The sequence below is a fragment of the Mesoplodon mirus genome, assembly GCF_964341445.2.
Source record: "Mesoplodon mirus genome assembly, chromosome: 1".
Lineage (NCBI taxonomy): Eukaryota > Metazoa > Chordata > Mammalia > Artiodactyla > Ziphiidae > Mesoplodon > Mesoplodon mirus.
This window is the reverse complement of record NC_138976.1, coordinates 2,066,101-2,094,032: the sequence shown is the minus strand read 5'-3', so window position 1 is coordinate 2,094,032 and position 27,932 is coordinate 2,066,101. Positions and strand designations below refer to the sequence as shown.

The 27,932-nt window shown below is 53.5% G+C and overlaps 3 protein-coding genes across 7 annotated transcripts in view; all 3 read left to right on the top strand.

The window, feature by feature from the left end:
* Positions 1-67: 67 nt before the first annotated feature.
* MED22 (mediator complex subunit 22) lies at positions 68-7,373 on the top strand. Of its 5 annotated transcripts, none has more exons than XM_082621242.1 (5): positions 68-185; positions 805-956; positions 2,422-2,502; positions 3,260-3,468; positions 7,274-7,373. In XM_082621242.1, exons 2-5 carry the CDS (start codon positions 834-836, stop codon positions 7,356-7,358), a joined length of 498 nt encoding a protein of 165 aa, XP_082477368.1. In that variant the 5' UTR covers positions 68-185; positions 805-833; the 3' UTR covers positions 7,359-7,373. The 5 variants fall into 5 exon arrangements, 4 of the variants coding, with proteins under 4 accessions (XP_082477368.1, XP_082477366.1, XP_082477365.1 ...); XM_082621240.1 differs by lacking the exon at positions 7,274-7,373 and adding an exon at positions 5,948-6,724 and having other exon boundaries at positions 69-216; XM_082621239.1 differs by lacking the exon at positions 7,274-7,373 and adding an exon at positions 5,948-6,724 and having other exon boundaries at positions 71-185.
* Positions 7,374-7,640: 267 nt separating this feature from the next.
* On the top strand, positions 7,641-12,441 carry SURF6 (surfeit 6). Its single transcript, XM_082620817.1, has 5 exons — positions 7,641-7,939; positions 9,193-9,390; positions 9,950-10,038; positions 11,007-11,210; positions 11,290-12,441. The coding sequence occupies exons 1-5, from the start codon at positions 7,741-7,743 to the stop codon at positions 11,767-11,769; spliced, it is 1,170 nt and encodes a 389-aa protein (XP_082476943.1). The 5' UTR covers positions 7,641-7,740; the 3' UTR covers positions 11,770-12,441.
* A 10,457-nt stretch (positions 12,442-22,898) lies between these two features.
* Positions 22,899-27,932, top strand: part of ABO (ABO, alpha 1-3-N-acetylgalactosaminyltransferase and alpha 1-3-galactosyltransferase) — a gene marked incomplete at both ends in the record, with an annotated part of 29,854 nt that continues 24,820 nt past the window's right edge. Inside the window, 2 exons of the mRNA XM_082617150.1 lie at positions 22,899-22,923; positions 22,965-23,063. Coding sequence (XP_082473276.1) covers positions 22,899-22,923; positions 22,965-23,063 — 124 coding nt within the window. The remainder of the gene's footprint in view (positions 22,924-22,964; positions 23,064-27,932) is intronic.

Genomic DNA, 27,932 nt, shown 5'->3' with positions numbered 1-27,932 from the left:
AGATCGCGAGAACTGAAGCCTGCGCGGGATTTCGGATTTAAAGCGACAGAACTTTCTCCCGCCCGGCGGGCTGTGCCTAGAGCCGGACGACGGGTCTGAGCTGCTGGAAAGGGGTGTGGAGAGGCGCCGGGGAGCCGGGACTTCTCCGGAGGGGCGCGCGCTCGTCCCCAGCCCGCCCTGGCCAGGTACCCTCCGGTCCCCGGCTCTGCGAACCACGTGTGGGCGTTGGGGCGGCGTGGCGGCGGTGGCGGCGATCTTCTCGTGCGATTGACTCCAAAGTGGCTTAAAAACCGCGAGTTCGGTCGGGGGACCACCTGGACCGGAGCACGCGCAGCCCGGAGGCACCTGGCGCGGGGCGGGAGGGTGGTCCCAGCAGAGACACCGGAGCGCAGGAGCCCAGAGGTCTCGTGGGGCGGCCCCCGGGGGTCCCGGCGTGGAGACGAGGGCGGCGGATTGGGGGTGAAGGCCAAGTGCGTTTGGAGGAGGTAGGGGTAGGATCCGAGCGGCTCCTCGGGTGAGGAGTAGGGCAGAAGTGCTGGCGGGGAAGCGGCTGGCCAGGGCAGGTGGGGGACGTGCGTGGGCCGGGCCTCTGAGAAGGCTGCGCCGGAGCCCATCAGGGTGTCGTCGGGGTTCCGGGGAAGGGGCGCGGGCCGGAGGAGACGCCGCAGTGCACTGTGTGCGGATGCTTGGACGAGTGTGTTTGGCAGAAAGGGAATCCCCGGAGAGCTGCGGGTCCTGCCGAGGCGGGGGCCTGGAGGGTGGGAGGCTGGGGTTCGCTCGCTCACACCAGACTCTGGGTCCCAGGTGCCCCCTGCCGTGCCTGAGGCCCCGCCATGGCCCAGCAGAGAGCCCTGCCGCAAAGCAAGGAGACGCTGTTGCAGTCTTACAACAAGCGGCTCAAGGATGACGTCAAGTCCATCATGGACAACTTCACCGAGATCATCAAGACCGCCAAGGTGGGTGGGGGCCGCCGGTCTGCTGCCCCTTCTGAGACCAAGGGAAGTAGCAGGGTCTAGAGATTGTGGACAGTGGTGCGCGGAGCCAGGGTGTCCGCTTTCAACAGCACCCACTCAACATGGCTGCTCCGGGCCAGGTGATGGCGATACACCAGGGAACACTTGTCCCCGTGGGGAAAACATCTGGGAGAGCCACAAGGGGATTGACAATAACAAACAGGTCAACAGGTAAATAAACTGGCCAATTACAGGTCCTGGTGAGGCAGTTGTAGGGGACTCCAGTCACATTGCCAGGATCCAATGTCCAGCATCACTTACTAGCAGCAAGGGCTTGGATGGGGTCTTGACTTCTCAATGCCTCAGTTTCCCCTGCATCGTAGGGTCCTTGTGATGACTGGAGGAGTTTATCTGTGTGAAGCGGTTGCCGTGGGCACTACCGCGAGCGCACGCGGTCAGAGAGAGAAGCTGGGGAAGGCCTCCCAGGTGGGTAGAGTGGTCAGTGTCTGGTTCCGGTCAGGCAAGCCCGCTGACCGGATTGGGGCAGGATCTCTGCATGACCGCTGCAGACCTGTAAGGCTTGTTTGAGCATTGAGAGTGACGATGAAAGCTAGAGTTTATTTAGTGCTCACCACGTGTCAGGCCGAGCCGAGAGGGCCCTTTGTGTCCCGTCCCATTTAATCTTCACAAGAACTCTACGGGGCAGGTACCATTGTTCTCCTCTCCCTCTTCAGAGGGGGAAACTGAGGCTCAGAAGGCTTACCAACCTGCCCAAAGTCATTCTGCTAGTAACTGGCAGGGCTGGGATTTGATCCCGGGAAGTCTGGCTCCTAACCGCTTAGGGTGCCCTGACCCCTGCCCGGACCCTGGCCTGATGGGTGGGTTGGGACAGTTAGCAGCCTAACAGGCTACAGGCGGGGCAGGACTCCTGGCTCTGCCATTTACTGCCTGAGACACCTTGAGTGTGCTCAGGTCTGTCCCGGCCTCAGGTTTACCCACCTGTAAACCAGGGATGGCGGTCCAGGCTTCTGTGAGTTTCCTAAGATGACGGTCAAGTGCTTAATACAGCGCCTGGCACCCAGGAAGTACTCGGTAAATGGTCACTTGAAAAAATACATTGTCGTTTTATTGATCCATTTAGCAGGTCAGTGAGCGCCTGAGCTAGGGATGCAGCCTGTGCTGAACAGGACTCCATTCCCCAAAAAAGACAGGATCAACACCTCCCCACACCTGGCACAGCGGCTGGTGTACTTAGGTACCCACTGGTCCTGGTGAAGGTGCCTGTCATCTCCTTAGAATAGAGCTAGAGGGGGTGACGGTGCACGCGGCCTGAGGTCTGGTTGGCAGCGCCCGGTGCGCAGAGGGCACGATAGGCCACCGGGTGTGGTGAGTGCGGTCATGCCGCCACTGCCAGGTGCCTGAGGGCCGGGGCGCCTGCCCATTCTAGGCTTTCTTGTTTGCCCTCCAGATTGAGGACGAGACGCAGGTGTCGAGGGCCACTCAGGGTGAGCAGGATAATTACGAGATGCACGTGCGAGCCGCCAACATCGTGAGTCACCAGGTGGAGGGGACAGCCCGGGTTCCAGGAACCTTGTGGTCCCCACTGGGGTTCCCTGGGTGGGGGGCAAACCACTTCTCAGGAGACTCCGCTCGAGAGGAGGGCTGTCCACGGCAGCCGCGTAAGGGGCTGGCAGGTAGCCGGCCACGGCCATCCTGTGGAGTGCTGGGCGGTGGTTAGAAAGAGGTCACCCCTTCCTCGCTGAAGATTCTTTATAAGTACATGAAGCAAATGGCCAGATGAAACGGGACGTGCATTTTGATCCCTTTCGATGTCACAGAACGAGCAGGGCAACCAAGGATCTCCATAGGTCTGTGCCCCCGGATGAAAAGGCGCAGGACGAGGTCCTAAAGGAATCCCCCCCCAGCTGGCAGATGTGCTGCTGCCGAGGAAGGCAGGGCAGGAGGTTGAATGGGATGGTAGTTTGATCTGGGGTCCGAGGTTTTGAGAAGCAGAACGTGTGCTTGAATAACACGTGAGATTGGCGATCAAAGCAGCAGGAGCAGAAGGCAGAGGCCAGGGGCGTGTGGGGCCTGGGAGGCGGACGGCACCTGCCTTGGTGCCAGGGACCCTGCCCCCCCCACCCCCCCGTAGCTTACGCTCGAGTTCCCTCATTTCTCACAGTGACCCTGTGTTCGTGCCGTGGCCCCACTTTGCAGGTGAGGCAGCTGAGGCCACTGCTTACCCAGCGTCAGGCACGCGGAGGCAGGCTGTCCCTCACTGTGCTGCTCCGTCCCCATCATCGCAGGTCCGAGCTGGCGAGTCCCTGATGAAGCTGGTGTCCGACCTCAAGCAGTTCCTCATCCTCAACGACTTCCCGTCGGTGAATGAGGCCATCGACCAGCGCAACCAGCAGCTGCGAGCTCTGCAGGAGGAGTGTGACCGGAAGCTCACCACCCTGCGGGACGAGGTCTCCATAGACCTCTACGAGCTGGAGGAGGAGTGTTACTCGTCCAGGTACAAATAGGGCTGGACCCCGCGCGGAGCGGACCTGTGGACCTGGGCCCGGCCAGCAGGGGTGGCCCAGCCCCACCTGGCAGCCCGAAGGTCCTGTTTTTCCAAATCCTTCCCGGTCTTGGCAACAGAGCCCTTTGCCTGGGTTTCAGAGGAGACCTCATGGTCAGAGCGTTTGATCTACAGACAACCTACGCCGTCTACCGGGGCCTGGGCATCAGGATGAAAATCACAGAACCTCAAGGGTTGGGAGGACCAAGCCAGCATTTCTGTCTGGGGGCTTGTCTGTCCCTCTTAGCTGTCTAAGCAATACCTAAACATTCCAGCCAAGGTGGGGCTAGCTCTCTTGGCCACCCATGGCTCATGTCCAGGACTCCAGTGCTTGCCCAGGGATGCAGTTCCATATGGGTGTCACTGAATACCCACCGTGTGTGTCAGGGGTGGGGGCTTCTGGGAAGGAGGAGAAAACCCAAGCAGAGGATGGCCTTGAAAGCCAGGCCTGGGAACTTGGACCACTGAGCCCCCATTCAGCTCAGCCTTGTTCACAGACCACAGCCCTCCTAAATGCCAGGCCCATGCTGAGCCCCAGGGATACAGCAGGAGCAAGACCTGTCACCCCAGCCCTCGTGTGGCCACTTAGAATCCTGAGACCTGAGGCAGTTTGAGCTGGAGGGGCCCTGAGAAATCAGAGTCCAGGTGTAATTTACATTTGGGGAAACTGAGGCTGGAGAGACCCCACATCTCCGTCCCCATTAGCTTGGAAAGATCGAGACTCGGTCCAGCAGACATGGAGTCCACACCCCCTCTCGCCCTTGCCTGACAAATGTGTCCTTCCTGTCATGGATTTTCAGTGCTCCTTTCTGTCCCGTGGCGGCCATGCTGGGGCCACAGACGCCCAGAGCCAGTGTTCTGGGGCTTGGTTTCACTGCGCTGGACTCAGTGCCACCCCTCATGGTCCCCGCCCATCTTGGCCTTTGTGGGAAGGGACGGAGTGTCACTGCCCAGAGGGAGTGGTCTAGCCTCTTCCAGAGGGTCCTGGGGCCTTCTCTAGTCCCTGATACCCACGGCCCAGCAGACATGCGGCGGGTGCCTCCTACATACCAGGCCTTCAGAGAGGGGTCCCAAGAGAGGGGTCCCTGGGGGGTTTCAGACCCTGCTGGGGACCTTGCTCACAGCCCTGCTTGTCCCCTGTGTCCCTGTGTTTGTCCCCCTGCTGCCCCCAAGGGCCAGGCCCCTGGACTGAGCAGCTGCAGGCCAGCAATGCAGCCCTGCCTCTTGAGGCTGAGGGCCAGAGGGGCAGGGCTGCAGGGGAAGCCAGGGGGCCTGAGAGCCAGGCTCCTCGTGTCCTGGCTCTGGGCCCGGCAGTCTCTGGTTCACCCAGAGGGGTTTCTGGTCCGGCCTGGGGTCCCTTCCCGCTGTTCCCGGCGCCTCGAGAGGCTGAGTTCCTCTCTCGTCTGTAAATGCCTGTAAGTGGCTGGGGCTCGGCTGAGGCTGGGCCCGCGGGCTGTCAGCCCCTCCCTGCTCGGCCCCCAGCCCGGGCCACCAGCGCTCAGCCCGTGCCCCGTCCTCCGTGTGCGCCCCGGCTGCCTGCACCCCCATCTCCACGCTCGCTCCCTTGCTTTCTGCTCACGATTTGCTCTTTCTCGGCCTCTTGCCCTCCACTCTCCCTGAGACTCCGCTCTGTGTCCAGGATGGTTTCTGAGACTGAACGCTGAGGGCAGGAGCAAGGGCGGGAGCAAGAGGCAGGGCGGGATTCGGGAGAGAGACAGCGAGACAAGTGTGGGGACGGGACACGCTCCAGTCGCCCCCTTGACCACCTTCGCGGGCCGTGCCCTTCACCTGCGTCCTCGCCCTGACAGGCCGGCCCTGCTGCCCCCATAGTAGAGACGGGAGGCTGAGTCCAAGGGGCCGGGGGCCTGTCTGAGGTCACACACACCACCACGGCCTCTGCTCCTAACGGCCGCCCCATTCAGGCTGAGTCCCAGCCAGGGCCGGACCCAGAAGGACGACAGGCTCTCTGCCCTCAGGGGCCTTGCAAAGTGTCGGGACCGAGGAGGCCATGGCGAGCTCTGGATGCTGGTTCCTGCAGCTGGTGGGAGCGTGTGGCTAGGCTGGCAGCTCCCTGCGGGAGGAAGGCAGCTGGAGCCAGGACAGGAGGTGGCGGCAGGGACTAGGAATGCCACTTGGCAGGAGGGACACCGGTTGGTCAGTGGAAGGGACCAGCCGAGGTCACGGCCTGCTGGTGGCTGGTCCCAGAAGGCTCCCTTTCGGATTCTCCGGAGGACCCGGAAGCAGGGGCAGCTGCCCGCGCCTTGCCCTCAGCCAGGCCGCTTGACGGAGGGGCCAGCACCGAGGAGAGGAGGGGAAGGCAGGCCTGGGGTGTGGTCTGTGTTTCCTTAACTCTGCTTCTGTCTCGCTTTCCCTCCCTGGCTTCCCTCACTTCCTGCTCCTGTCTCTCCCCGGGTTTCTGGTGGTGGAAAAGCTCAAGTCTTTGCGAAGCTAATGATCTGCCTCTGTGTGAAGCTTACTGGAGGCTGGACCTCGACACAGACTCCGCTGACGGCCTCTCAGTCCCTCTGCCGGCGTCCCCGGAGCCCAGTGCTGGCCCCCTGCAGGCTGCAGTCCCTGCCCACTCCCACGCCAGTGGCCCCGGCCCCACGGAGCACGCCTGAGCCTCCCAGGGCTCCTCTCCCCAGGCCCCTAGACCTTAGGAATGAAATCCAGTGCTCCCCTCTGGGCCCACCACAGCCTCAACTCCCTTCAGCCTTGGGGCCCACTTGGGGAGCCGCCGTGGCCTCTTTGGAACCGCGTCAGCCCAGGGACAGCCCACCTAGGAGTGTTGGGGGAAAGCAGTACCCCCAGCCATGCCGGGGTGGCCCATCCTTTCTCTTGTCGTCACCTCTTATTTGCTACCTTCCTGGCTGGCTGGCTGGCAGGAAGTTTCCAGGATAGTTTGTCCCGTTGAGGACCTAACGGCGGGGCAGGGAGGATGCCCAGCCTTTGGAGACCTGACCTGAGTGTGGTGTTTACAGTGGGGGATGCAAGTGCTCAGAGTGGCCAGTACTAGCCAAGGCCAGGCCCCCATGAAGAGCTCTGTCCGCTACCTTGCCCTGCGCTAGCTGACTGCCCCTGCAGGGCTGTGGGGAAAGGGGGCTGCCCACTCTTGCAGAAGTCAGGTAGGGTCCTTCCTAATTCCGCTGCTGCACACATTTTGGTTATTTTTGTAGTGAGACTGTTGAATAAAACCAGCTCCACCCTTTTGCTTTGGTTGGTTCCTTTTCTTGCTCAGCCCCAATCAGTTTTGGACCACCCTCGGTCTCCGTGGCCGTCGGCAAACAGCCCCTGGGCTCTGCCTGGACAACACTGGGCTCCAGGTCAGCCTTCTCCCCACGGGGGCTCTGGGCAAGCAGGGGCTTTGTCAGCTTGGAGTCATGGCTGCATTTCCATTGCCTAGAAAGAGCTGTCTAGGACCTAGAAGGGCCCTAATGTTTGGTGAATGCGTGAAAAGCTGCCATTACTGCACAGCACGTGGCCTAGGCGGCGTGCCTCTGGTTGCACCCCGAGTCGGTGCTCGTTATTGGCATCTCGTGGTGGGGGGCGACCACAGGCTTGGAAGGGGTTGTAGTGCTGTGCTCATGGTCATGGAGCTGGGAAGTGAAGTGGGAGGTCCCGGACTCAACCCAGGTGGAACGCTAGGCCCAGTGCCTGGAGCCAGGCTCACCTGAGAAGCGGGGGGCGGGTGTCACCCCAGAAGAGCCGGGACATCAATCCCAAGCCCTGTCACCGGCGTACTTTATCTCCTTCCCAGAGGGAGATCACCGTCCCAGTGTACGGAGGACATGACAGCCCACGACCCGCCACGTCACTCTGAATTTATTACCAGTCACCACTGAAACATAAACTTGATGAGGACACTGCTGTGTGTTTTCTTCGCCGCTTGTACCCCGGGGCCTTGGAACCTGCCCGGCGCGCAGTCCTTTCTGAACGAACGCGGTCTCGCCAGCTTCCACTTGGGGTCTGAGCTCCCAGAGGACTGAGTTACTGCCGATCTGTTCCTGTAGCCCCTACGGTACCAAGGACCTACTGTGCGCCGGGCGCGGTCCCCGCCCCATAATGCTCTGCGCCCCGCCCCCCGCACCTCTTCCGGTGGAGCCACCTGGTTAATCGATCGTCGCGCGTTGGCTGCTCGGCGCTCGGCCGGTCGCGCCTGCCCACGTGCTGGTTCTCGGCGAGCGCAGCGGAAGGGGAGAGGGTCGCGCCAGCCGGGGTCAGTGTATGTGTCTGGGGCTACCGGTGCCAGCGCGGGGCGTTGCACCCCGGCTCTCCTCCCCGCGAGTAGGACCCCGGAGCGAGCCCTGCCCGACCCCCGAACCTCCAGCCATGGCTTCTCTGCTCGCGAAGGACGCCTACCTGCAGAGTCTGGCCAAGAAGATCTGCTCCCAGCCCAGCCCCGAGCCACAGAAGCGCAAGTCGGGTAAAGCTCAGCCCCCGGCCGGGACTGGGAGGGCTTCAGAAGGGGGCGCCCCCCAACCCCCCAGCGTCCCCACTCCCCTCCGCGGCGGAGGTCAGTGTGTGCCCCACACCGCACCTGAGTAGCCTTCAGGTGGAGTAGACACGTAGATGCGTGAAACAAGCGTGTGAAATACTAGAGGGAAGTATTGTAAGGGATGCATGCTTAAAGGCAACGCCATTTTCCTTGCTCGTTGGGGGCATCCGTCTGGGAGTCTGAGGGATTCAGCTGTGCGCCCTCCGGGCTGGAAGCTCGGCCGGGGTTTGGAGGAGGTGACCCCGTGGAATGGTTGCTCTGCCGTGGGGCATCGTGAACAGGCTTAGTCAGCTCTCCACGCTGGGTGGGAAGACAGGTATGAGTGATGATGAAAAAATTACTTTTTCAGACAAGGGCCCCCTCAGGAGGCAGATACACAAGTAGGTGAAACAGACAATAACTGGCCTGTCCTGGCGCAGAGGAGGGGAGAGTGGAAACGTCTGCCATGGACCTACCAGAGGGAAAACGACCTTTTCTTTTTATACAAGGAAAATATGTTCATCGTAGAAAAATGAAGTCAAGTGAATTTTTTCATCACTCAGTTACTAGTTAGATTTGTGTCTTTCTAAAACTTTCTGAGTATTTCTCACTGAAACAATTTGGCTCCTACTTTGTGTACTCAATTCTCACTTTCCTTTTAGAATGTAAGCATTTTCTGCCCCCCCCCCCACACGTGGGATCTTAGGTCCCCGACCACGGATTGAACCCAGGCCCTCGGCATTGAGAGCGCGGAGTGCTTAACCAATGGACCGTCAGAGATATTCCCTCTCAATCTGTTAAAGTGAAAGCCTATGCCATTATTTTTTGTTGCGTACGTCATAGTTTTGTGGCAGTGTCATCACTGTCATTGTAGATGGATATTTAGGTTTTCCTAGTTTTTCACTCAAAAAAGGATGTTATGATGAACATCCTGAGGCCACATCTTTCTGCATACCCAGAATGAGTTCTCACAAGCAGACTGCTGGGTCAGCGTGTGGATGTTTTTCAGGGTTTTGATGAGTGTGGCTAGTCTGCTTTCTAGGAAGTTTGTGGTTCTGAGCTCAACAGATGAGGGTCTCTGTATCCCCCATCCTGACTGGCTTTTGGCATTCTTCTAGGACCAAAGCCTTTGCAAGACCTGCCTACCTGTTGAATGGGTCACAGGGATTGGGGTGGCAGCCTTTTCTGATTTTGTGTTTCAGCTGGCAAAACTCAAGTCTCAGAAGCTGCTGGGCCCCCCAAAAAGAAGAGGAAGAGAGCACAGAAGAAACCCCGGGAGCGGAAGGAGAAGGCTGCAGAACCCAAGGCCCAGGCCCCTGCGGAGAAGTCTCAAGCCAGGACGCCAGTGGCAGCCAAGGAGAAGGAGGACGAGGCCTCCAGCTCCACTGGGGCCCCTGCGGGTGAGGAGGGTGGGCAGGGTCGACTGGGATCTGGGACAGATACAAAAGTGGTCCTCTCTGATCGTACCGGCATGATCAGATAGTGTGAGACTTCCCAAAGAACGCGTTTTCAGAGGACAGATCATGGGGCTCCTGTGGGTGGATGGGAATCTCAGGAAGTGCACAGTAGTTCCAGGCCACATAGTAACTGGGATGGCGAGGGGCAAGACCATGTCCCACTGAGGTCCTAGAGCAGCTTGACTTGAAGAGCTTTACTGCCCTCACGTCTCTGAAGTAGTGTTGTGACAGCTGCCTTTGGGTCTGGGGGTCACTGCAGAAGTTAGAAGAAGTGGGAGATGGGTTTGGGCCGCACTTCATGAGGATGTCCTGTCCTGGAGGCCAATCCAGCTTGAAGAGGTAGGGTAGAATTTACTGGAACTGACCTGCAGATCCACGAGTGGTCACTGGAGGGGGCCAGTGTATGGAGACTCAGGCTTCGAAGCTGGGCCCTTGGGGAGGGCACAGGAAGGTCGGGGGGTGGGGGAGTCTCCTTTTGGTCCTCTTGACTGCTTCTTTGCAGATGGCCTGGCCAGTGAGCCTGGCTCTTTATTTGCCTTGGACGTTCTGCGGCAGCGCCTGCATGAGAAGATCCGGGAGGCGCGGGGCCAGGTAGGTGGAGGAGACCTCTGGGTCCTGTGGCAGTTTCTGCACCTGCCTGGTGCTTGCTGAGGTCGGCCCCAGCTCTGCCAGCTGTTATGGGGCTGACAGGGCAGGTGTGGGGGGGGCTCAGCCCCTGTTCCCGCCCCTGCAGCGGGTGCTGCCAGGGCCTCGGCAGCTCTGTTCGGCAAGAGGTCAGGTGTAGTTCTTGTCATCTTGGGGAGCTCGGTCCCCAGGGTCCCCCTCCTGCTGGCCATGCTGAGCTTCTGGCTCTTCTGTCCTGCGGCCTTGGAGAGAGGCTCAGCCTCTTCCCTCAGGGAAAGCTGCCTTTGCTAACACACCCACACTGAGTGGCAATTCCTGCACGTTTGTCCGTCTAAATGCACGACGGCCCTGTGAGGTAAGCCAGGGCCTGAGATGAGGTGACCAGCCCGAGGTGACAGCCATGGGACGCTCCAGGGCCTCAGCCAGCCTCAGCGCGGATGGCGTCGCCACCCCCACCCCCGTTTTCCTGGCGCCCTCCCCCAAGCCTCCTGCTGTGTGGGGACAGGCCCGAGGGCCCTGCCTTCCTGCCGTGGTCCAGAGCGCTCTTGTCTGCCCCGCAGGGGTCGGAATCGTGCAGTGGTCCGCACAGGTGCAGTGTTCTGAGCCAACGCCAAGATCTGGGTGGTGGCCTTGGCTAAGCCTCCTATCCTTGTCTCTGAAATGATGGAGGACCACGTGTCCCTTATTGGGTCATTGGGGAGACTTAGAGGCACCATGTTTGGGAAGTGCCCTAGTATGGTAGATGCCTGTGATCCGGAAGGCATGGTTCTCGTGGGGTCCCCTTGTCCTTGTTTTGGGTGCACTTTGGGTGCCAGGTCCCCTCCGGGTGGAACGCTGCACGTGGCGGGCCCTTTTTCCTGCCCTGATTCCATGTGCCAGGCCGGGGGCCCCGCAGTTGGGAGGACCTCATGAGTGAGCGCCTGCTTGCGCCGCAGGGCAGCGCCAAGGAGTTGTCCCCCGCCGCTTCGGAGAAGAGACGCCGGAGGAAGCAGGAGCGCGACCGGAAGAAGAGGAAGCGCAGGGAAATGAGAGCGAAGGAGAAGGCGGCCGAGGCCCTCGAGGGGGCGCAGGCCGCCGAGCCGCCTCCCGAGGCGCCGCACGAGGAGGCGCAGGCCCGGCCGGGGCTGCTGTTCAATAAGGTGAGACCCGCGCGGCCGGCGGGCGGGCCCCGGGCGCGCGGGCAGCGGCACTCGGCTCACATCGCCCTCTTCCCCGGAGGTGGAGGTGAGTGAGGAGGAGCCAGGCAGCAAGGCCCAGCGCAGGAAGGAGAAGAGGCAGAGGCTGAAGGGGAACCTGACGCCGCTGACGGGCAGGAACTACCGGCAGCTGCTGGAGCGCCTGCAGGCGCGGCAGACCCGGCTGGAGGAGCTGCGGGACCAGGACGCGGGCCAGGCCCGGGAGCTCGAGGCCAAGATGCAGTGGACCAACCTGCTGTACAAGGCCGAGGGCGTGAAGATCCGCGACGACGAGCGCCTGCTGCAGGAGGCCCTGAAGCGCAAGGAGAAGCGGCGGGCGCAGCGGCAGCGCGCGTGGGAGAAGCGCACGGCGCACGTGCTGGGGAAGATGCAGCAGCGGCAGGACAGGCGGCGGCAGAACCTGCGCAGGAAGAAGGCGGCCCGGGCCGAGCGGCGCCTGGAGAAGGCCCGCAGGAAGGGCCGCATCCTGCCCCAGGACCTGGAGCGGGCCGGCCTGGCCTGAGGGTCCCGGCGGAGAGCGGACGCCGCCGTGTGCTTGAGAGCCTTCGGATCTGGGGGAGGGGCGACCCACATCCGGGCTCCAGGCTCCTCTTGTGAGGCCGGAACGCTCCCTGAAAGTTGCGGGGTGGGGGGCGAGGGAGCGGCGAGGAGGGAGGGGGCGTCTTGGGGGGGCTTCCCTGGCGCCCTCTTCCTCCCCCGTGTTCACAGGAGCGGGAACTGCTGTGTCTGCCCCAAACTCACTTGGGAAGGACAAAACCCAGCCAGCTCCTGTGGCCTGCGTTGGAGTGGAGTTGACGGGCTCAGTAACTGGGAGACGGCGGGCCGTCCTCAGGCTGCCTGGAATTGAGTTATTCGAAGTTAATTTCTAAGGTGGGTGAAACCTAGAATTTAAGGTAACATGCACATTAAAAATCCTAAGGTCACCACTAAAAGAAACAGTGACCTAGCAGGAAGAACAGGGGAGTGGGGTGGACAGTTATCGATCCAGGGGGAGGCAGGAGAGAAAGAGTAAAACCTAGAACCGAGCGAGGCCAATGGAGGGTGCACAGTCAGAGGCACAGTTGAGTCCAAGCCCGCAGGCAGCCAGGATGAATGCACGGGACAAAAGTCAATGAATTTTATGGTATGTGGATTATATTTCAGTAAAACTGTTAATAAAATTCTTTTGACTAAACTCCAGTTAAGAAACAGATGGTAACCCAAAGGAAGCTGGTGTGGTTGTATTATAAGATGAAGACTTGAAGGTAAAAGGCACTACTAGGTAAAAAAGTCGCCACGTAATGAAAGGGGTGCAGATTACCTGGAAGGCAGAACAGTCCTGCACCAGGAACAGCTTCACATCTGCCAGCAGAAACGGACCCACTACACGGAGAAATCCGTTCACAAGCCAAAGTGGGAGGTTTTTAACATCTCCGGTAGGAATTGGTACACCAGGCAGACAAAATCAGATGCATAGGGAAGGTTTCAACGAGAGCGTTTGTGAGCTTGATCTGACGGACACACGCGGAACAGTGTATCTAAAAACAGTGTGTACTGGGACCTCCCTGGTAGTCCGGTGGTTAGGACTCTGTGCTTCCAATGCAGGGGGTGTGGGTTTGATCCCTGGTCAGGGAACTAAGATCCCACATGCCTCGGGATGCAGCAAAAAAGTTTAAAAAAACAACAAAAAACAGTATGTACCTCAAGCACACGTGGAATAGTGTTGAAAACTGACCACCTCCTAGTCCATAAAGCAAGTCATATTTCAAAGCATCGGCATCATATCTGGCCGTAGAAAAATTTAAAAACTTCAGAGGTAATTGTTAAAGTTTCCTGTTTGGAAGTTTAAAAACACACTTCTAAATTACCTGTGAGCCAAAGAGTAATGATCCCCAGTGGATGTTAGAGAAGGTTTAGGACTGAAAGGTGATGAAAGTGCTGTGCGTTAACGTTTGTGGGCCACAGCTAAGGCAGTGCCAGAAGCACGTTATAGCCTTACAAGTGTGCTTACGTGTATCTGTTCTTGGTCGTACATCTTGGGAAGGGATTGCATCGTGCAGCACAACTTCCTGCCATCTTGCTTGACCAAGCACCTCATTCCAGGATCCTGTTGTCCCACTCTCTCTGCACCCAGCAGGGACTCCCGAGTTATTGTCCGTGTGTTGCAGTCAGTTGGGAGAGCATGAACCCCCTGTGGAAATCGCAGGAGCATCTCAGAAGGCCGGTGGACGTGCCTCATCGGGTGCCCCCCTCTTCCCCTGAAGCCTGCAAGTCCAGGAAGCTCGCCCCTCCGACCTGGACCGCTGCTGTGTCCCCGGTTTCATGTAGCTGGTGTGCAGGGCGAGCAGGTGGTGCGTTTTGGTGGCAGGTGGCATCAGGAACACCCCATTTCTAGAAGCAGCACGGGACAATAGGAGATACAGGGCAGAAAGGGTGACGAGATACAGAGAATTCTTCACCTGGTGGGAGACAGAGCCTATATCCAAGTTTAAACATTGAAAATGCTCCAGCCTCCCTGGGCTTGTCCACTCATGTCCCTCCCTGGCCCAGGGCTGGGAGCTGAGGATGCACAGAAGCAAGGACACGCTGCCCATGATTTTGGTGGCAACCGAAGCATCTCATGGCCAGAGGCAATAGTGGACGATGGACTATGGACAACAGGGCAGAAGAGGTTGAGAACATTACAGAATGAGTCTAGGAGGCCCAATGCACACCTCTTGGGTGTCGTGCGCCTCAAGTGCAGAAGATGAAATGCGGAGTCATGGGAGGAAACTTCCAAGGGCCTGACGTCAAAATTTTCAGACCCAAATGGCAAGAGTCTCCAAGTCAGAAGGTCCCCCTCCTGTTGCATATAGTGAATCGGATGGAAATAGCCGTAACCAGGACACGTGCTCAGGAACCAGGGTTCACCAGGAACTGGGGTTCCAGCAGTCCTGCAAGGCCAGGGTAGTCTTGTGCCACTGGCCCCTTTGGGTGAGGCTGGGAAGCAGGCTCCCAGTCACCCTTTCCTTCTACTTAGGGGCTCCAGAAGTTGAACTAACACATGGTTAGAAATTCAGTGAGGGACTACATGCAGCTGAATAGCTCAAGTGAAGCCTCTGTTCACCAGACCTGTGTCGGAGTGCAGAGGGCAGAGAGAGAGCTGTCTCCAGACCCCACGTGGGTTGGCCCACCCAGTTCATTGCACTAGCCTGACAACTGTGGGAACCTCGCGTACGTGGCCTGTGGAAGTAAGATGCTCCCTGCCGCCCTCAGGTCCCAGGATCTGCACTGGCCCAAGAGCATGGTTCTACCTCTGCATCTCCCGTGGCATTCCATCCAGCCTTCAGGGAAGGGCCACCACGGTGCTTCTCTACTCTGCTCACAGTGCTTTTCCTAGTACCTCCGCAAAGGATGAGTCTTCCGTACCCTCCCCAGACCATCTGTCGGGTGGATGCGCGGGTAACATTGTTAAGACCTTCCAACAAGCCTGCCTCGCTCCAGGTAGACAGTAGCCTAGAGGAAAGAGAGTTCTTACCTCTGTGTCATTCCAAGGGATTTCTGGAAGGTTCACTTACCTCAGCATGGGCCACTGTAGGTTCCAGGTTTTGGTCAAGCAGCAAAGGAAATGATCGGATCCTTTCCAGCTCCTTAGCTAGCCCACTGAGTCCTGCTTATGGGTGGAGCCCCCTCTGCAACTGCACCCCGCCTTTCTTGGCCAAGCACTTCTAGAATCAACTCCCACATACTTCCCTGATTTTTTTCCAATGTAAAACAGCAGATACTTGTTCATTGAGTCAAAGCTTCTGAGTTGGACTTTGTAACTGGCCACTTGGGACTTGCTGAGACCCGACTGTACTTACCACTCTAGAGACAAGGTGAGATGGGGGTGAGTTTGAGGAGACTGGCTTCTCCTTGGAGGTAACTTCCTCAGATAAGAGTCTTCAAGTGAGGCACAGCCTTATCAGCCAAGGGCGGAGGGACTGCTTTCTCAAAGTAAGCCTTGGTGAGGTTGGGTATTCAGGGTACCTGAGGCATCCAACGTTGCCCAAATACCCCCATTTCAATTCTGAGGACTGAGCAGTACTCCAGCTTTTCCATGAGAGATGTGGTATGGTTGTGAATTCACCTGTTGGTAGGATTTGCTGATGGGCTAGCTAAAACTTGGGTTTTCGGGTAACTCAATCTTGCAGCTGAAGACCATATGAGAGGTTTTTCGACAGAGTAACAGAAAGTCCCTGATTCTCAGTCCATGTCTTAAGCTAAACATTGAGGACTTTGAGCCTATCCCTGTCCTGTTGGCTACCCAGCACTGTTAAAGGAGCCGCCACACCCTGCAGTCTTGGAGTCTCTCAAGCCTTTCTCATTTTTCAAGGTGGTGGTCAGCTAGTCTCTCAAAGTCTTGCCTTCAAAAGATATTTGTCTCAGGTGATCACATCTTCAGATAAGTTGTTTTGCAGCTGTGTGCCAATATATCCAGGGTCCCATCCCCTGGTACTAACCAAATTTCTACTACCCTCAGGTAAACTCCAGCCAGGTAACAAATCCCAGATTTTCCCTAAGTCACTCATGAGAGGTCATGTTATGTTGCATTAAGAAAAGTACTTTTTAACAAATAAGACCAGTAGTTTAAAGCCAGACTGATCACTGGATATGTCTTAGCAACTAGGAATAGAGGAAAACTTCCTCAACTGGATAAAGAACATTTACCCAAAAAGTACAGATACCATCATACTTAACAGTGAAAAACTCAGAAGTTTACCTGCTATGATCAGGAACAAGGCAAGAATGTCCCTTCTCATCACTGCTTTTCAGTGTCATAATACAGAAGTCCTAGCACATGCAATAGGACAAGAAAAAGAAAATACATGCAGATCGGGAAGGAAGAAATCAAGCTGTCTTTGCAAATGACGTGATCGTCTATGTATACATCCAGAAGAATTGACAGAAAAACCTGAAACGATTGTATCAACGTTGCAGGATACAATGTAAATATTGTAAAAACAAATAGCTTTCTTATCTAACAAGTGTTCCTATGAACAAGTGGACTTTGAAATTAAAAATACATTACCATTGGGACTTCCCTGGCTGTCCAGTGGTTAAGACTCTGCTTCCAATGCAGGGAGCATGGTTTCAATCCCTGGTTGGGGAACTAAGATTCCCACATGCCACACGGCCAACAAAGCAAAACAAAACAAAAAAATACATTGCCATTTACACTATGTGAAAATTAACAGTTTCCCAGTGCATGTAAAAGTTATGTTTATGCTATACTGTAGTCAATTATTAAATGTGCAATAGCATTATGTCTAAAAAATGTACAACCTTAATTAAAAAATACTTTATTGCTAAAAAATGCTAACCATCATCTGAGACTTCAGCGAGTTGTAGTAAAATCAAAAGTCACTGATCAGAAACCATAAAAAATATAACTGAAAATTTTTAAAATATTGTGAGAATTACCAAAATGTGACACAGAGACATGAAGTAAGCAAATGCTGTTGGGGAAATGGTGCCAATAGACGTGCTTGATGCAGGGTTGCCACCAACCTTCAATTTGTAAAAAATGCAGTATCTGTGAAGTTCAGTAAAGGGAAGTGCAGTAAGAGGAGGTGTGCCTGTAAAGGGAAGCCTCACTAACATGGAGTTGGGAGGCCAGAATAGGGAGCTGTCATGCACATATCACTCAACATCAGCACAGATGCCAACAGGAAGAGATGTACCTTGCATCTTGGGCGGGAAGTGACACCACTACTGCCAGCAGGAGGAAGGGAGAATTTCTCCTTGCCTGGCAATAGCTCAGTGTCGGACTGTCATAACTCAGCTACTGAAAGGCCACTGTACTTCAAACCCCAGTTTACTCCATTGGACTTTTTATTTATAGTAGCCCTTTCCAACTTCCCCTTCTCTATAAAAGTTTCTTCTCGGGCTTCCCTGGTGGCGCAGTGGTTGAGAGTCCGCCTGCCGATGCAGGGGACATGGGTTTGTGCCCCAGTTTGGGAAGATCCCACATGCCGTGGAGCGGCTGGGCCCGTGAGCCATGGCCACTGAGCCTGCGCATCTGGAGCCTGCACGTCCGGAGCCTGTGCTCCGCAACCGGAGAGGCCACAACAGTGAGAGGCCCACGTACCGGTAAAAAAAAAAAAAAAAGTTTCTTCTCCTTTGCTTTACCAGACTTGCATGTGGTTCACCATAGTTACATGTCCTGAATTACAATTCTTTGCTGCTCCTGAATAAGCCCTTTTTGTTGGTAAAAATAACTGGCTGTCTTATTGCTTTAGGTTAGCAGCACCCCCCAAATGAAGTAATTAGGTAGAAGTCTAACAAACTATATATTTGACCTATATATCAAAACTCTGATGAAAGTTACCAAAGAAGAACTAAATAAATAGAGATTCTATGTTCATGGATCAGAAGACTCAGTGTTGTCAAGATGTCAGTCCTTCCCAACTTGATCTACAGACTCGGTGCATTCCCAGCAAGTTAGTTTCTGGACATTGACAGACTGATTCTAAAGTTTATGTGGAGAGGCAAAGGACCCAGAATAGCCGCTCAATTTTAAAAGAGAAGGACACAGTTGGAGGACTGACACCACCCAACTTCAAGACTATCGTGAGGCTGCAGTATTCAAGACAGCATGGAATTGGTGAAAGAATAGACAAATAGGTCAGTATAATAGAGGGCAAAGAAATACACCCGCAAAAATACAGTCAACGAGTCTTTGAAAAAGGAGCAAAAGAAAGACAATGGCACAGAGATAGTCTTCTCAACAAATGGTGCAGGAGAAACTGGACATCCACTTGCAAAAAAAGAACCTAGATGCACAGACCTTACATCTTACACAAGAATTAACTCAAAATGGATCATAGATCTAAACATAAAATTCAAAACTATAAAACTAGAAAGTAACAGTAGACAAGCTAAATGATCTTGGGTATGGTGATGACTTTTTAGGTACAACATCAAAGGCATGATACATGAAAGAAGTAATTGATAAGCTAGACTTCATTAAAAATTTCTGCTCTGTGGAAGACAATGCCAAGGGAAGCCATAGACTGGGAGAAAATATTTGCAAAAGATACATCTGATAAAGGACTGTTATCCAGAATATACAAAAAAACAAAACAAAACAAAACCCTCTTAAAACTCAGCAATCACAAAATGAACAACCTGATTCAAAATGGGCAAAAGACATAACAGCTCACCAGAGAAGAGATTCAGATGACAGATAAGCATATAAAAAGATGCTCAACATCATATGTCATTAGGGAAATGCAAATTAAAAACAACAACTGGATATCACTAACACACCTATTAGAATGACCAGAATGCAGAACGCTGACAACATCAAATGCTGGTGAGGATGTGGAGCAACACAAACTTTCATTCATCGCTGGTGGGAATGCAAAATGGTGCAGCCACTTTGGAAGACAGTTTGGCAGTTTTTTACAAAACAAAACATACTCTTACCATATGACCCAGCAATCATACTCCTTAGTATTTACCCAAATGAAGTGAAAATGTATATCCATACAAAATCCTACACAGGGATGTTTATAACAGCTTTATGTATAATTGCCAGAACTTAGCAACTAAGATGACCTTCAGTAGGTGAATGGATAAATAACTGTTGGATCATTCACACAATGGAATATTATTCAGCACTAAAAGGAAATGAGCTATCAAGTTAAAAAAAAGACGGGGGAACCCTAAGTACATAATCGTAAGTGAAAGAAGCCAATCTGAAAAGGCTACAGACTGAATGATTCCAACTATTTATGACATTCTGGAAAAGGCAAAACTATGCAGACAGTAGAAAGATCGGTGGTTGCCAGGGATGAAGGGGAGATGGAGGGATGAACAGGCAGAGCACAGAGGATGTTTAGAGCAGTGAAACAATTCTATAATGGTGGCTACATGTCATTATACATCTGTCAAAACCCATAGAAGGTACGGCACCAAGAGTGAGCCCTGATGTAAACTGTGGACTTTGGGTGATAATGATGTGTCCGTGTAGGTTCGTTGATCATATTCTACGGTTCAGGATGCCAGCAGCGGGCGAGGTTTTGTGTGTGGAGCCAGGAGGTTCTATGGGAGCTCTGTACTTTCCACTCCGTTTTTCTATGAACCGGAAACTGCTCTTAAAAAAAGTAAAGTTTATTAGTTGAAAAAACAGGTTGATCATTGAAACGGAATGCTTTTCTCTGTCACTTCTGGTCTCATGTCACTGCCCAAAACAAGTCACACGGCTGCCCCTCACTTCCGGCAGGCACCGAAATGCAATTCTACCCAGTGCCTGGAAAGAGAGAGCCAGGATGTTCATAAGAGCCCCAGCACCTCCTGAGCAAATGTTGCCACGACTCTTGGTACAAATTTCTGTATCAATCAGAGCTCTTAGTTGCAATCAACTCTGTTGATTTAAGCAGAAAGTGGATTTATTAAAAAGATATTAGGGCACATCCAACTTGAAGATGTCAGTCTAAAGTTGGCATTTCCTCTGTTCTCCTTTCAGAAAATACCAAAAGCCAAATAGAAAACAAACAAACAAACAAACAAAAACCTCTTAGAGGTATCTAAAGAGGCATTTAGTATCCTGGACCATACAATAGGTGGACAGGGTGTGAAAAATAGTAGAGATGGATCAGGGGAGCAAAATGAAGTGAGGAGGGGACGTACTTGGCTCCAGGTCTCTGGAAGCATTGGTGAGTCCCCTTCAAGGTGCAAACACAAAATTCTGCTCTGGCAATGAGGATGTAATGGGTGATATGGTAGTCGGAGCCTGTGTGGAGGTTTGCTTCGGAGAAGCAGAGGGTGGGATGCTGGGTGAAGACGCACAAAGATAAGGTATATTTGCAGGACTGTGTGTTGGGGGCTGGGATTAGAGAGATATTGCACTGGGAACAATCCTGCAGCTTCCTTTTCTCTCTGACTCAGGGATGTAAAGGCTGAAGGAACTTACACATTAGGAAAACACTTGTTACCCTTAATTATGATCTTGTTCCCTCCCACAATGACACTAGAGCAAATATCTATGCCAGGAAATACCTTATTTATGCATGAGTTTCAAAATGGGAATTAGCATAGAACCTATGTAACGATACTACAAGATTAAAAAGGGGAAAAGAACAGGTGAAACTCATGGCAGATGAAGAACCCATGCCAAAAAATTTATGCCATAGAACAGATGAAATTTTTTTCAAATATTTCTCCATGAATTAAAAAAAATGAAGCAATCTCCTTGGTAAAACAAAACACAAAGCAGAAAAACATGAGCTTATGGAGGAAACAGTGAACAGAAGGATTTAAAACTGAAAGTTAAACTCAGAAAGTGGGAAAAAAGAAATCATCACAGAAATTAAATAAAATTATAAGTAGCATATGAAAAGAATAAGCACTCCTAAAAACACGTCAAGGGACATAGAAAAAAAGCCATGATTAAGAGATCAAAAGCTTTACAGACAAACAGAAGCTAAGAGTTTAGCACCACCCAGCCAGCTTTACAAGCAGAAACTAACACACCATTGTAAAGCAATTATACTTTAAAGATGTTAAAAAAAGCTAACACACCATTGTAAAGCAATTATACTTTAAAGATGTTTAAAAAAAATGTTAAAGGAACTTCTCTAAGTGAAGAAGAAGGGGCCACAACCAAAGCTCATTGGTAAAAGCAAACATACATTAAAGGTAGTAAATCAACCATGTACAGAGCTAGTAGGAAGTAGTAAAATAATCTATATCCAAAATAAGTAGTTGAGGGATACACAAAACAAAAAGATGTGAAATATAAAGTCAAAAACCAAATGCTGGGGGGTGGGTGTAGTAAAAATGCAGGGCTACGCCTAGAGCCCGTGCTCGGCAACAAGAGAAGCCGCCGCAATGAGAAGCATGCGCAACCGCAACAAAGAGTAGCCCCCACTCGCTGCAACTAGAGAAAAGTCCGCGCGCAGCAGCGAAGACCCAACACAGACAAAAATAAATAAATAAATAAATAAAATTTATTTTTTAAAAAATGCAGGGCTGTTGTAAAAATGCATTTGAACTTAAGAGATCAGCAACTTAATCATATATGTATGTATAGATATGGGAGGAATGTAGTAAATAGCTATGGAATGTCTTTGTATGGTGACACACTGTGACTAAACGTGTCGTGGTGACCGTTTTTGAAATATATAGAAATACCAAATCACTGTTGCTTAACAGGAACTCACAGTGTTGGAGGTCAATTATACTTCAAAAACAAACAAGCTCATGGAAAAAGCGATTAGATTTCAGGTTACCAGAGGCAGGGGGTGGGGGAAGGGAGAACTGGATGAAGGTGGTCAAAAGGTACAAACTTCCAGTTGTAAGATAAATACTAGGGATGTAATGTACAACACAATAAATATAATTAACACAGCTGTATGTTATATCTGAAAAGCTGTTAAGAGTAAATCCTAACAGTTCTCATCACAAGGAAAATGTTTTTTCTACTTCTTTAATTTTGTGTCTCTATGAGATGACAGCTGTTCACCAGACTTACTGTGATAATTACTTCATGATGTATGTAAGTCAAATCGTTATGCTGTACACCTTAAACGTGTACAGTGCTGTATGTCAATTATATCTCTGAAAAACTGGGAGAAAGAAAAAACACCCATAAATAGATGCATAAAGAACGGTATAGATGCAAGTTATTAAAATATGGAGGCAAATTCTAGAAAAATCAGGAACAACATGGAAGTGGTCTCTAGGGGTGGGACTTGGGGATCCAGAAGGTTTGGAGCGGGCTTCCCTGGTGGTGCAGTGGTTGAGAGTCTGCCTGCCGATGCAGGGGATGTGGGTTCGAGCCCCAGTCCGGGAAGATCCCACATGCCGCGGAGCGGCTGGGCCCGTGAGCCGTGGCCGCTGAGCCTGCGCGTCCGGAGCCTGTGCTCCGCAACGGGAGAGGCCACAGCAGCGAGAGGCCCACGTACCAAAAAAAAACACAAAAAACTTTGGAGCAGAATCTATTCCTTCTTATTAACATTGTGAAGCTGCTACAAGCACTTCCCTTATTTTAACAAAATCAAACAGGTAACTGGGTGCAGGGGGGAACTGCAGGCATACGGGCTGTCCGGGAGCTTGGCCAGCCAGGTGAGGAGAGGAGCGAGGCTGAGGCGGGGGATGGGAGGCAAGAGGGAGGGCCGCAGGAGCAGAAGCCTGGGGTCACCGGCCGGAGGGGAGCCTCCCGGCCGTGCTTGTGGAGCAGGCACGGCGGGGAGTCGAGGAGAGCCCAGGGTGCACCAGGAAAGGGGCTCATCCTGGGCGCCAACGGAGTGGCACAGATGACGGGAACTGGGGTAGGAGAGCCGGGACAGGGGCAGGGCTGTGATCAGGCCTTGAGGCTCCCTTGAGGGTGGACGCCTGCGCTGCTGCTGAAGCTACGTGGCCCGTCCGGCTGGGTGTTTCTCAGGGTGGGGACAGAGAATGTGGACATCTGGGGACAGGCAACCAGCTAATGGCAGGGGGAGGGGATCAAGAACACTGAGCTGGATGGCGGCTGCAGTGCTGGGGACAGAGGGCAGGAGGGGGACCTTGTCCTCTGTTCTTCACCGGGTCTCCCTGATGCCTCCAACGGGGCCCGCCACGCACAGGTCCCCAGCCAGAGCCACTGAGTAAACGAAACTTTATGCAACAGGTCTTGTTGGGGACACGATGGCAGAATACCTCATCCCCGCCCGTGGGCCTCGCATTCTATAGGGGACGCGAAGCACCGTTGAGCGGTGTGGTCCGGGCTTCCTTGGGGCAGTGCTCAGTGCACGCAGGCCAGGGGTGGCAGGAAGACCCCCAGGGGAGTGGTGCCTGGAAAACCAGCTGGAGGTGAGGGGCATGGAGGCAGATGCGAGGGTGGGAGAGAGATGAAGGCCACAGGGAGTTTGCTTTGGTGGGCCTCACAGCCGCAGGGGAGGTAAGGTCGGCGGGGTGGGAGGGCCTTGCGGGGGGACTCTGTCTGAGGGCCATGTGTGTTCAAAGGGCTCTCCCTCCTAAAGTGACCTGGCGGCGCAGGTGCTGCTTGGCTGAGCGGGGCGGGGAGGGGCGAGGCGAACGCTGGTTATTCAGCTGAGGAGGAAATGGTCCTGCGTGTCCGGGATCAAGCGTGGGCCAGGGGCCAAAGTCTTCTGTGACACTGGCAACTGTCTGATAAATCAGGAAGTAAGGGTGGCTGGAACACGGGCTGGGGAAGACTGGATTGACTAGAGTGGCGCCGGGCAAGGGTATGGCCAGGACATCAGGCAGCACAGCCACAGAGCCATTGGGGCAGGGGGCCTGCAGGCCGGGGGCAGAGGCAGAGAAGACCGGAGGGGTCCCCCCTTTTCCCCTTTGGTAAGTCAGTGGCGGAAGAAAGTTTGAGGAAAGAACTAGAGCTGTAACGTGGCCGTAACCTAGTGGATGGGCTCCTTGCCAGCTGGGCTGGGCAACGTCATGCATATTCTTCCTTAATTAACGTTGGATCAGGCTCTGCCCCACCTGTGTGCCTAGCATTTGGAACCTAGGCCCAGTTTGAGGCGTTACCATGAATGCGCTCCATTCTCTCCTCTCCTGGCCACATGGTGACCATTGTCCCTTCAGCCACATAGTGCCACGTGGCGGTCCTCGGCCCTGACCTCAGGCCGGGCCTCCGGGGGTCCCCGCTCTGTTCCCCAGGCCTCGATCTCAGTGTCCAGCCCCACCGGTACTCATGCAGGTGCCCCCAGCAGACGGCCGGCCACCCCAGGCTTGGCGTGCACTGGAGACCCCCCCTCTGTCTCATCCCCAGACCCATCAAAGCCCAAGCTTCCCCTGGCAAGAAGAACCCAATCTCAGGAACTGGGAGACGCGGTTGCTCGACAAGAAAATATCCTTTACTTATTCATTCTGAGCCAGTAGCAGAAAATACAACACAGCTGAGTTTTAAAACATATTAAGAGGAAATTCATACAACGCAAAATTAATCATTTTAAAGTGTGCAATTCAGCAGCATCTAGTCCATTCACAATGTTATGCAGCCATCATCTGAATTTTGCTTCAGAATATTCTCATCTCCCCCTATAAAGGTGCGGTACCCAGTAAGCAGTTACTCCCCATTCCCTCCTCCCACTCCTGCCCCCTCCCCTCACCCCACCCCAGCGCCACCACAACCACCAATCTGTGTTCATCTCTACAGATTTCCCTCTTCTGGATACTTCATATAAGTGGAATTATGTCACAGTGGCCTTCGTGTCTCATTTCTTTCACTGATCACGTTGTTTTTGAGATTCATCCACGATGCAGCACGTATCAGTACTTCATTCTTTTTTGTGGCTGAATAACATTCCGTTGTATGGACAGACCACATTGTGTTCATCCAGTCATCTGTTGATGGACACTGGGGCTATTTCTACCTTTTGGCTATTGTGAACAGTGCTGCTATGAATATCTGCGTACAGGTACTTGTTTTTGTATCTGTTTTCAATTCCTTTGGGTCTATACCTAGGAGTGGAATTGCTGGGTCATATGGTAATTCTATGTTTACATTTTTGGGGAACTGCCACACTGTTTTCCACAGCAACTGCACCATTTTACATTCCCACTGACAAAGTATGAGGGTTCCAGTTTTTCCACATACTCACAACACTGGTTATTTTCCATTTTTTGGATTATAGCAATTTCAGTGGGTGTGAAGTGTTGTCTCATTGTGACTTTGATGTGTATGTATATCCTCGATGGCTAGTGGGGTTGAGCATATTTTCATGTGCTTATTGGTTATGTGTGTATATATTTTTTTGGAGAAATGTCCATTTTGAAATTGGGTGTTGTTTGTTGAGTTCTGGGACTTCTTTATATATTCTGGACGCTGGACTCTTATCAGATATGTGATTTACAAATATTTTCCCCCATCCTGTAGGTGGTCTTTTTACTCTCTTGACAGTGTCCTCTGATGCACAAAAGTTTAAAATTCAGATGAAGCCCAACGTACCTTTTTCCTTTTGTTGCTTATGCTTTTGCAGTCATATCTAAGAGTCCATCACTGAATCCAAGGTCAAAAAACCTCTATGTTTTCCCCTGAGTTTTATTTAATTAATTACTTTATTTATTTATTATCTTTGTCTGCATTGGGTCTTCACTACTGCGCATGGGCTTTCTCTAGTTGCGGCGATGGGGGGTTACTCTTCGTTGCGGTGCACGGGCTTCTCTTTGCGGTGGCTTCTCTTGTTGCGGAGCACAGGCTCTAGGCACATGGGCTTCAGTAGCTGTGGCTCGCGGGGTCTAGAGCGCAGGCTCAGTAGTTGTGAAGCACGGGCTTAGTTGCTCCGCGGCATGTGCGATCTTCCCACACCAGGGCTCAAACCCGTGTCCCCTGCATTGGCAGGCGGATTCTTAATCACTGCGCCACCAGGGAAGTCCCTCCGCTGAGTTTTATAGTTTAAGCTCTTATATTTAGGTTCACAAAAGTTAACTCAAAATGGAGTTAATTTTTTGTATATGGTGTGAGATAGGGGTGACCGTTGATTTCTCATTCAGCTTCTTAAACAATTTTTATTGAAATATAGTTGATTTACAATGTTGCATTAATTCAGGTGTACAGCAAAGATTCAGTATAGATATATATGTATTTTAGATTCTTTTCCATTATAGGTTAGTACAAGATATTGAGTATATTTCCCTGTGCTCTACAGTAGAACCTTGTTAGTTATCTATTTTATATATAGTAGTGTCTATACGTTAATCTCCAACTCCTCATTTTTCCCTCCACCACCCTTTCCCCTTTGGTAACCATAAATTTGTCTTCTATGTCTGTGAGTCTGTTTCTGTTTTGTAAATAAGTTCATTTGTATCAGTTTTTTAGATTCCACATACAAGCCAGATCATATGATGTTTGTCTTTCTCTGCCTGACTTAACCTCACTTCGTATGATCATCTCTAGGTCCATCCATGTTGCTGCAAATGGCATTATTTTGGTTTTTTTTTTTATGGCTGAGTAACAGTTCCTTCATCTTCTCCTGCTGCCATGTGACCCTGACAAGTGGCCTCTGTGGGCCCCACTCTGCTCCCCCCGCTCCCAGCTTGGCACAGGCTAGGACATGCCCTTGGGACGCTTCGTGGTAGGACCCCTTCTTCCATCCCCAGTGGCTGGCACCCAGGGATGGAGGTTGGAGAGGAGAAGAGAGCATCCAGTTTGCAGGATGACGGCGTGAGCCACTGGTCGGAACCTCTGGCTTCTCCTCGTCCAGCCTGGTCCCCTCATTCCTGTCCCTCCACCAGGCGGGAACCTGCACAGGAAGCATGGGCTGGGGGGAGAGGGGCAGAGAGAGGGCTGTCTTCTCCCCCTGAGCTGTGCCATGTTGAATTCTTGGCTGGGGCCCACGGGCCTGATGTTCCCACACCCCAGACGGGCCTCCCCTGAAGACACAGGTGACAACCTCCCAGGAGCAGCCTCTACTGAGAATTTCATTGACACTCCTCTTTATCCCTGTGTGTTGGAATTCTCCGGGACCAGGAACATTCCACCAGAGAAAATGATGAGACCCAGAGAGTGTCCAGGGCCTCTGGCTGTTTGGCCATTGGGCAGATGATATGCCAGGTGTTGTGAGAAAAGCAGTCCCCAGGGTGGAGAGATGGCCAAGGAGAGGTGGGGTGTGGAGCGAGGACGAGCTTAGCTGGAGAGGTGAGCAGGGGCCAAATCCCACCCCCCAACACACACACCCGGGCTTGAGGACCAGAGCAGGGGGGCAGGGCTTGGCCCTGAGGGCAGGGGAAGCCACTAACCGGGCCCCTCTGTGATCTGAGGCGGGGGCAAGATGCCGCCCCCGGGGCTGTTGGGGGCAGCTGGCTTTAGACATCCAGCCGACAAGTCTGGCTTTGGTTGTGGAAATCACCTGGCTGGCAGCGCTGGGCAGATCTGGGCAAACAGGAAATCTGCTGAGGCTCCTCCCCAACCCCTGACCCCGCCCCAAACAAATGGACAGGTGGCAGTGGCCCTGGGGAAGGAGCTGGACTTTCTTCCCCAGGTTAACCTTGCTCTGAGTCTGAGCTCTGAACTGTGTCTACCTTCTGGTAGGCTGACTTCTGCCTGCCATCCTCCATCTCTGCCTCCAGGCTTCTGACCTGCAGTCGGTCCCAGGAGCCATGGACCCCAGAGGTGAGTGGGGAGGGCCAAGGGCTCCAGGAATGGAGCTGCGGGCCCCGCTCTAGGCATCTGACCGTCTGGCCCAGCTTTCCCAGCTGCACTAGAGCCAGAGGTCCAGAGCCAGCCTTGGCGAGGACAGCAGGAGCAGAGAAGGTCTGGGGAGCTGCGCTTGCATGTGTCGGGGCTGGTCTTGGGTAGGGACGCTGCTGGCTCCCAGGGAGGTAGGACGGATGGGACGTGGCCAGGGTGGAGGAGGGTGGAGGGCAGACCCTTGGTGGAGCTGTCCTGATTTGACCTGCCAAGCTCCTGCCCGGGTCTCCTGCAGGTCGGAGCACCTCCACCTGCCCCCTCTCCCCGGCCCTCTCTTTCCTCTACTTGTCTGGGCCCCAGAGAAGAGAGCCGGCAGTCAGTGAAGGATTTCCTCCTGCTGTAAAGACTGCCTGGTCCAAGTCCCTCCCAGGAGCTTGGACTCAGCCGGTGCCTGTGTGGGAGGTAGGAACCCAGGGCGCCTGGCGGGGGTTGAGGGGAGGTGGAGGTGTTGATGGAGAGAGAGGCAGGGAGGGAAGGAGGAAAGGGCCCAGGGGAGAAGAGCCTCCATAGGT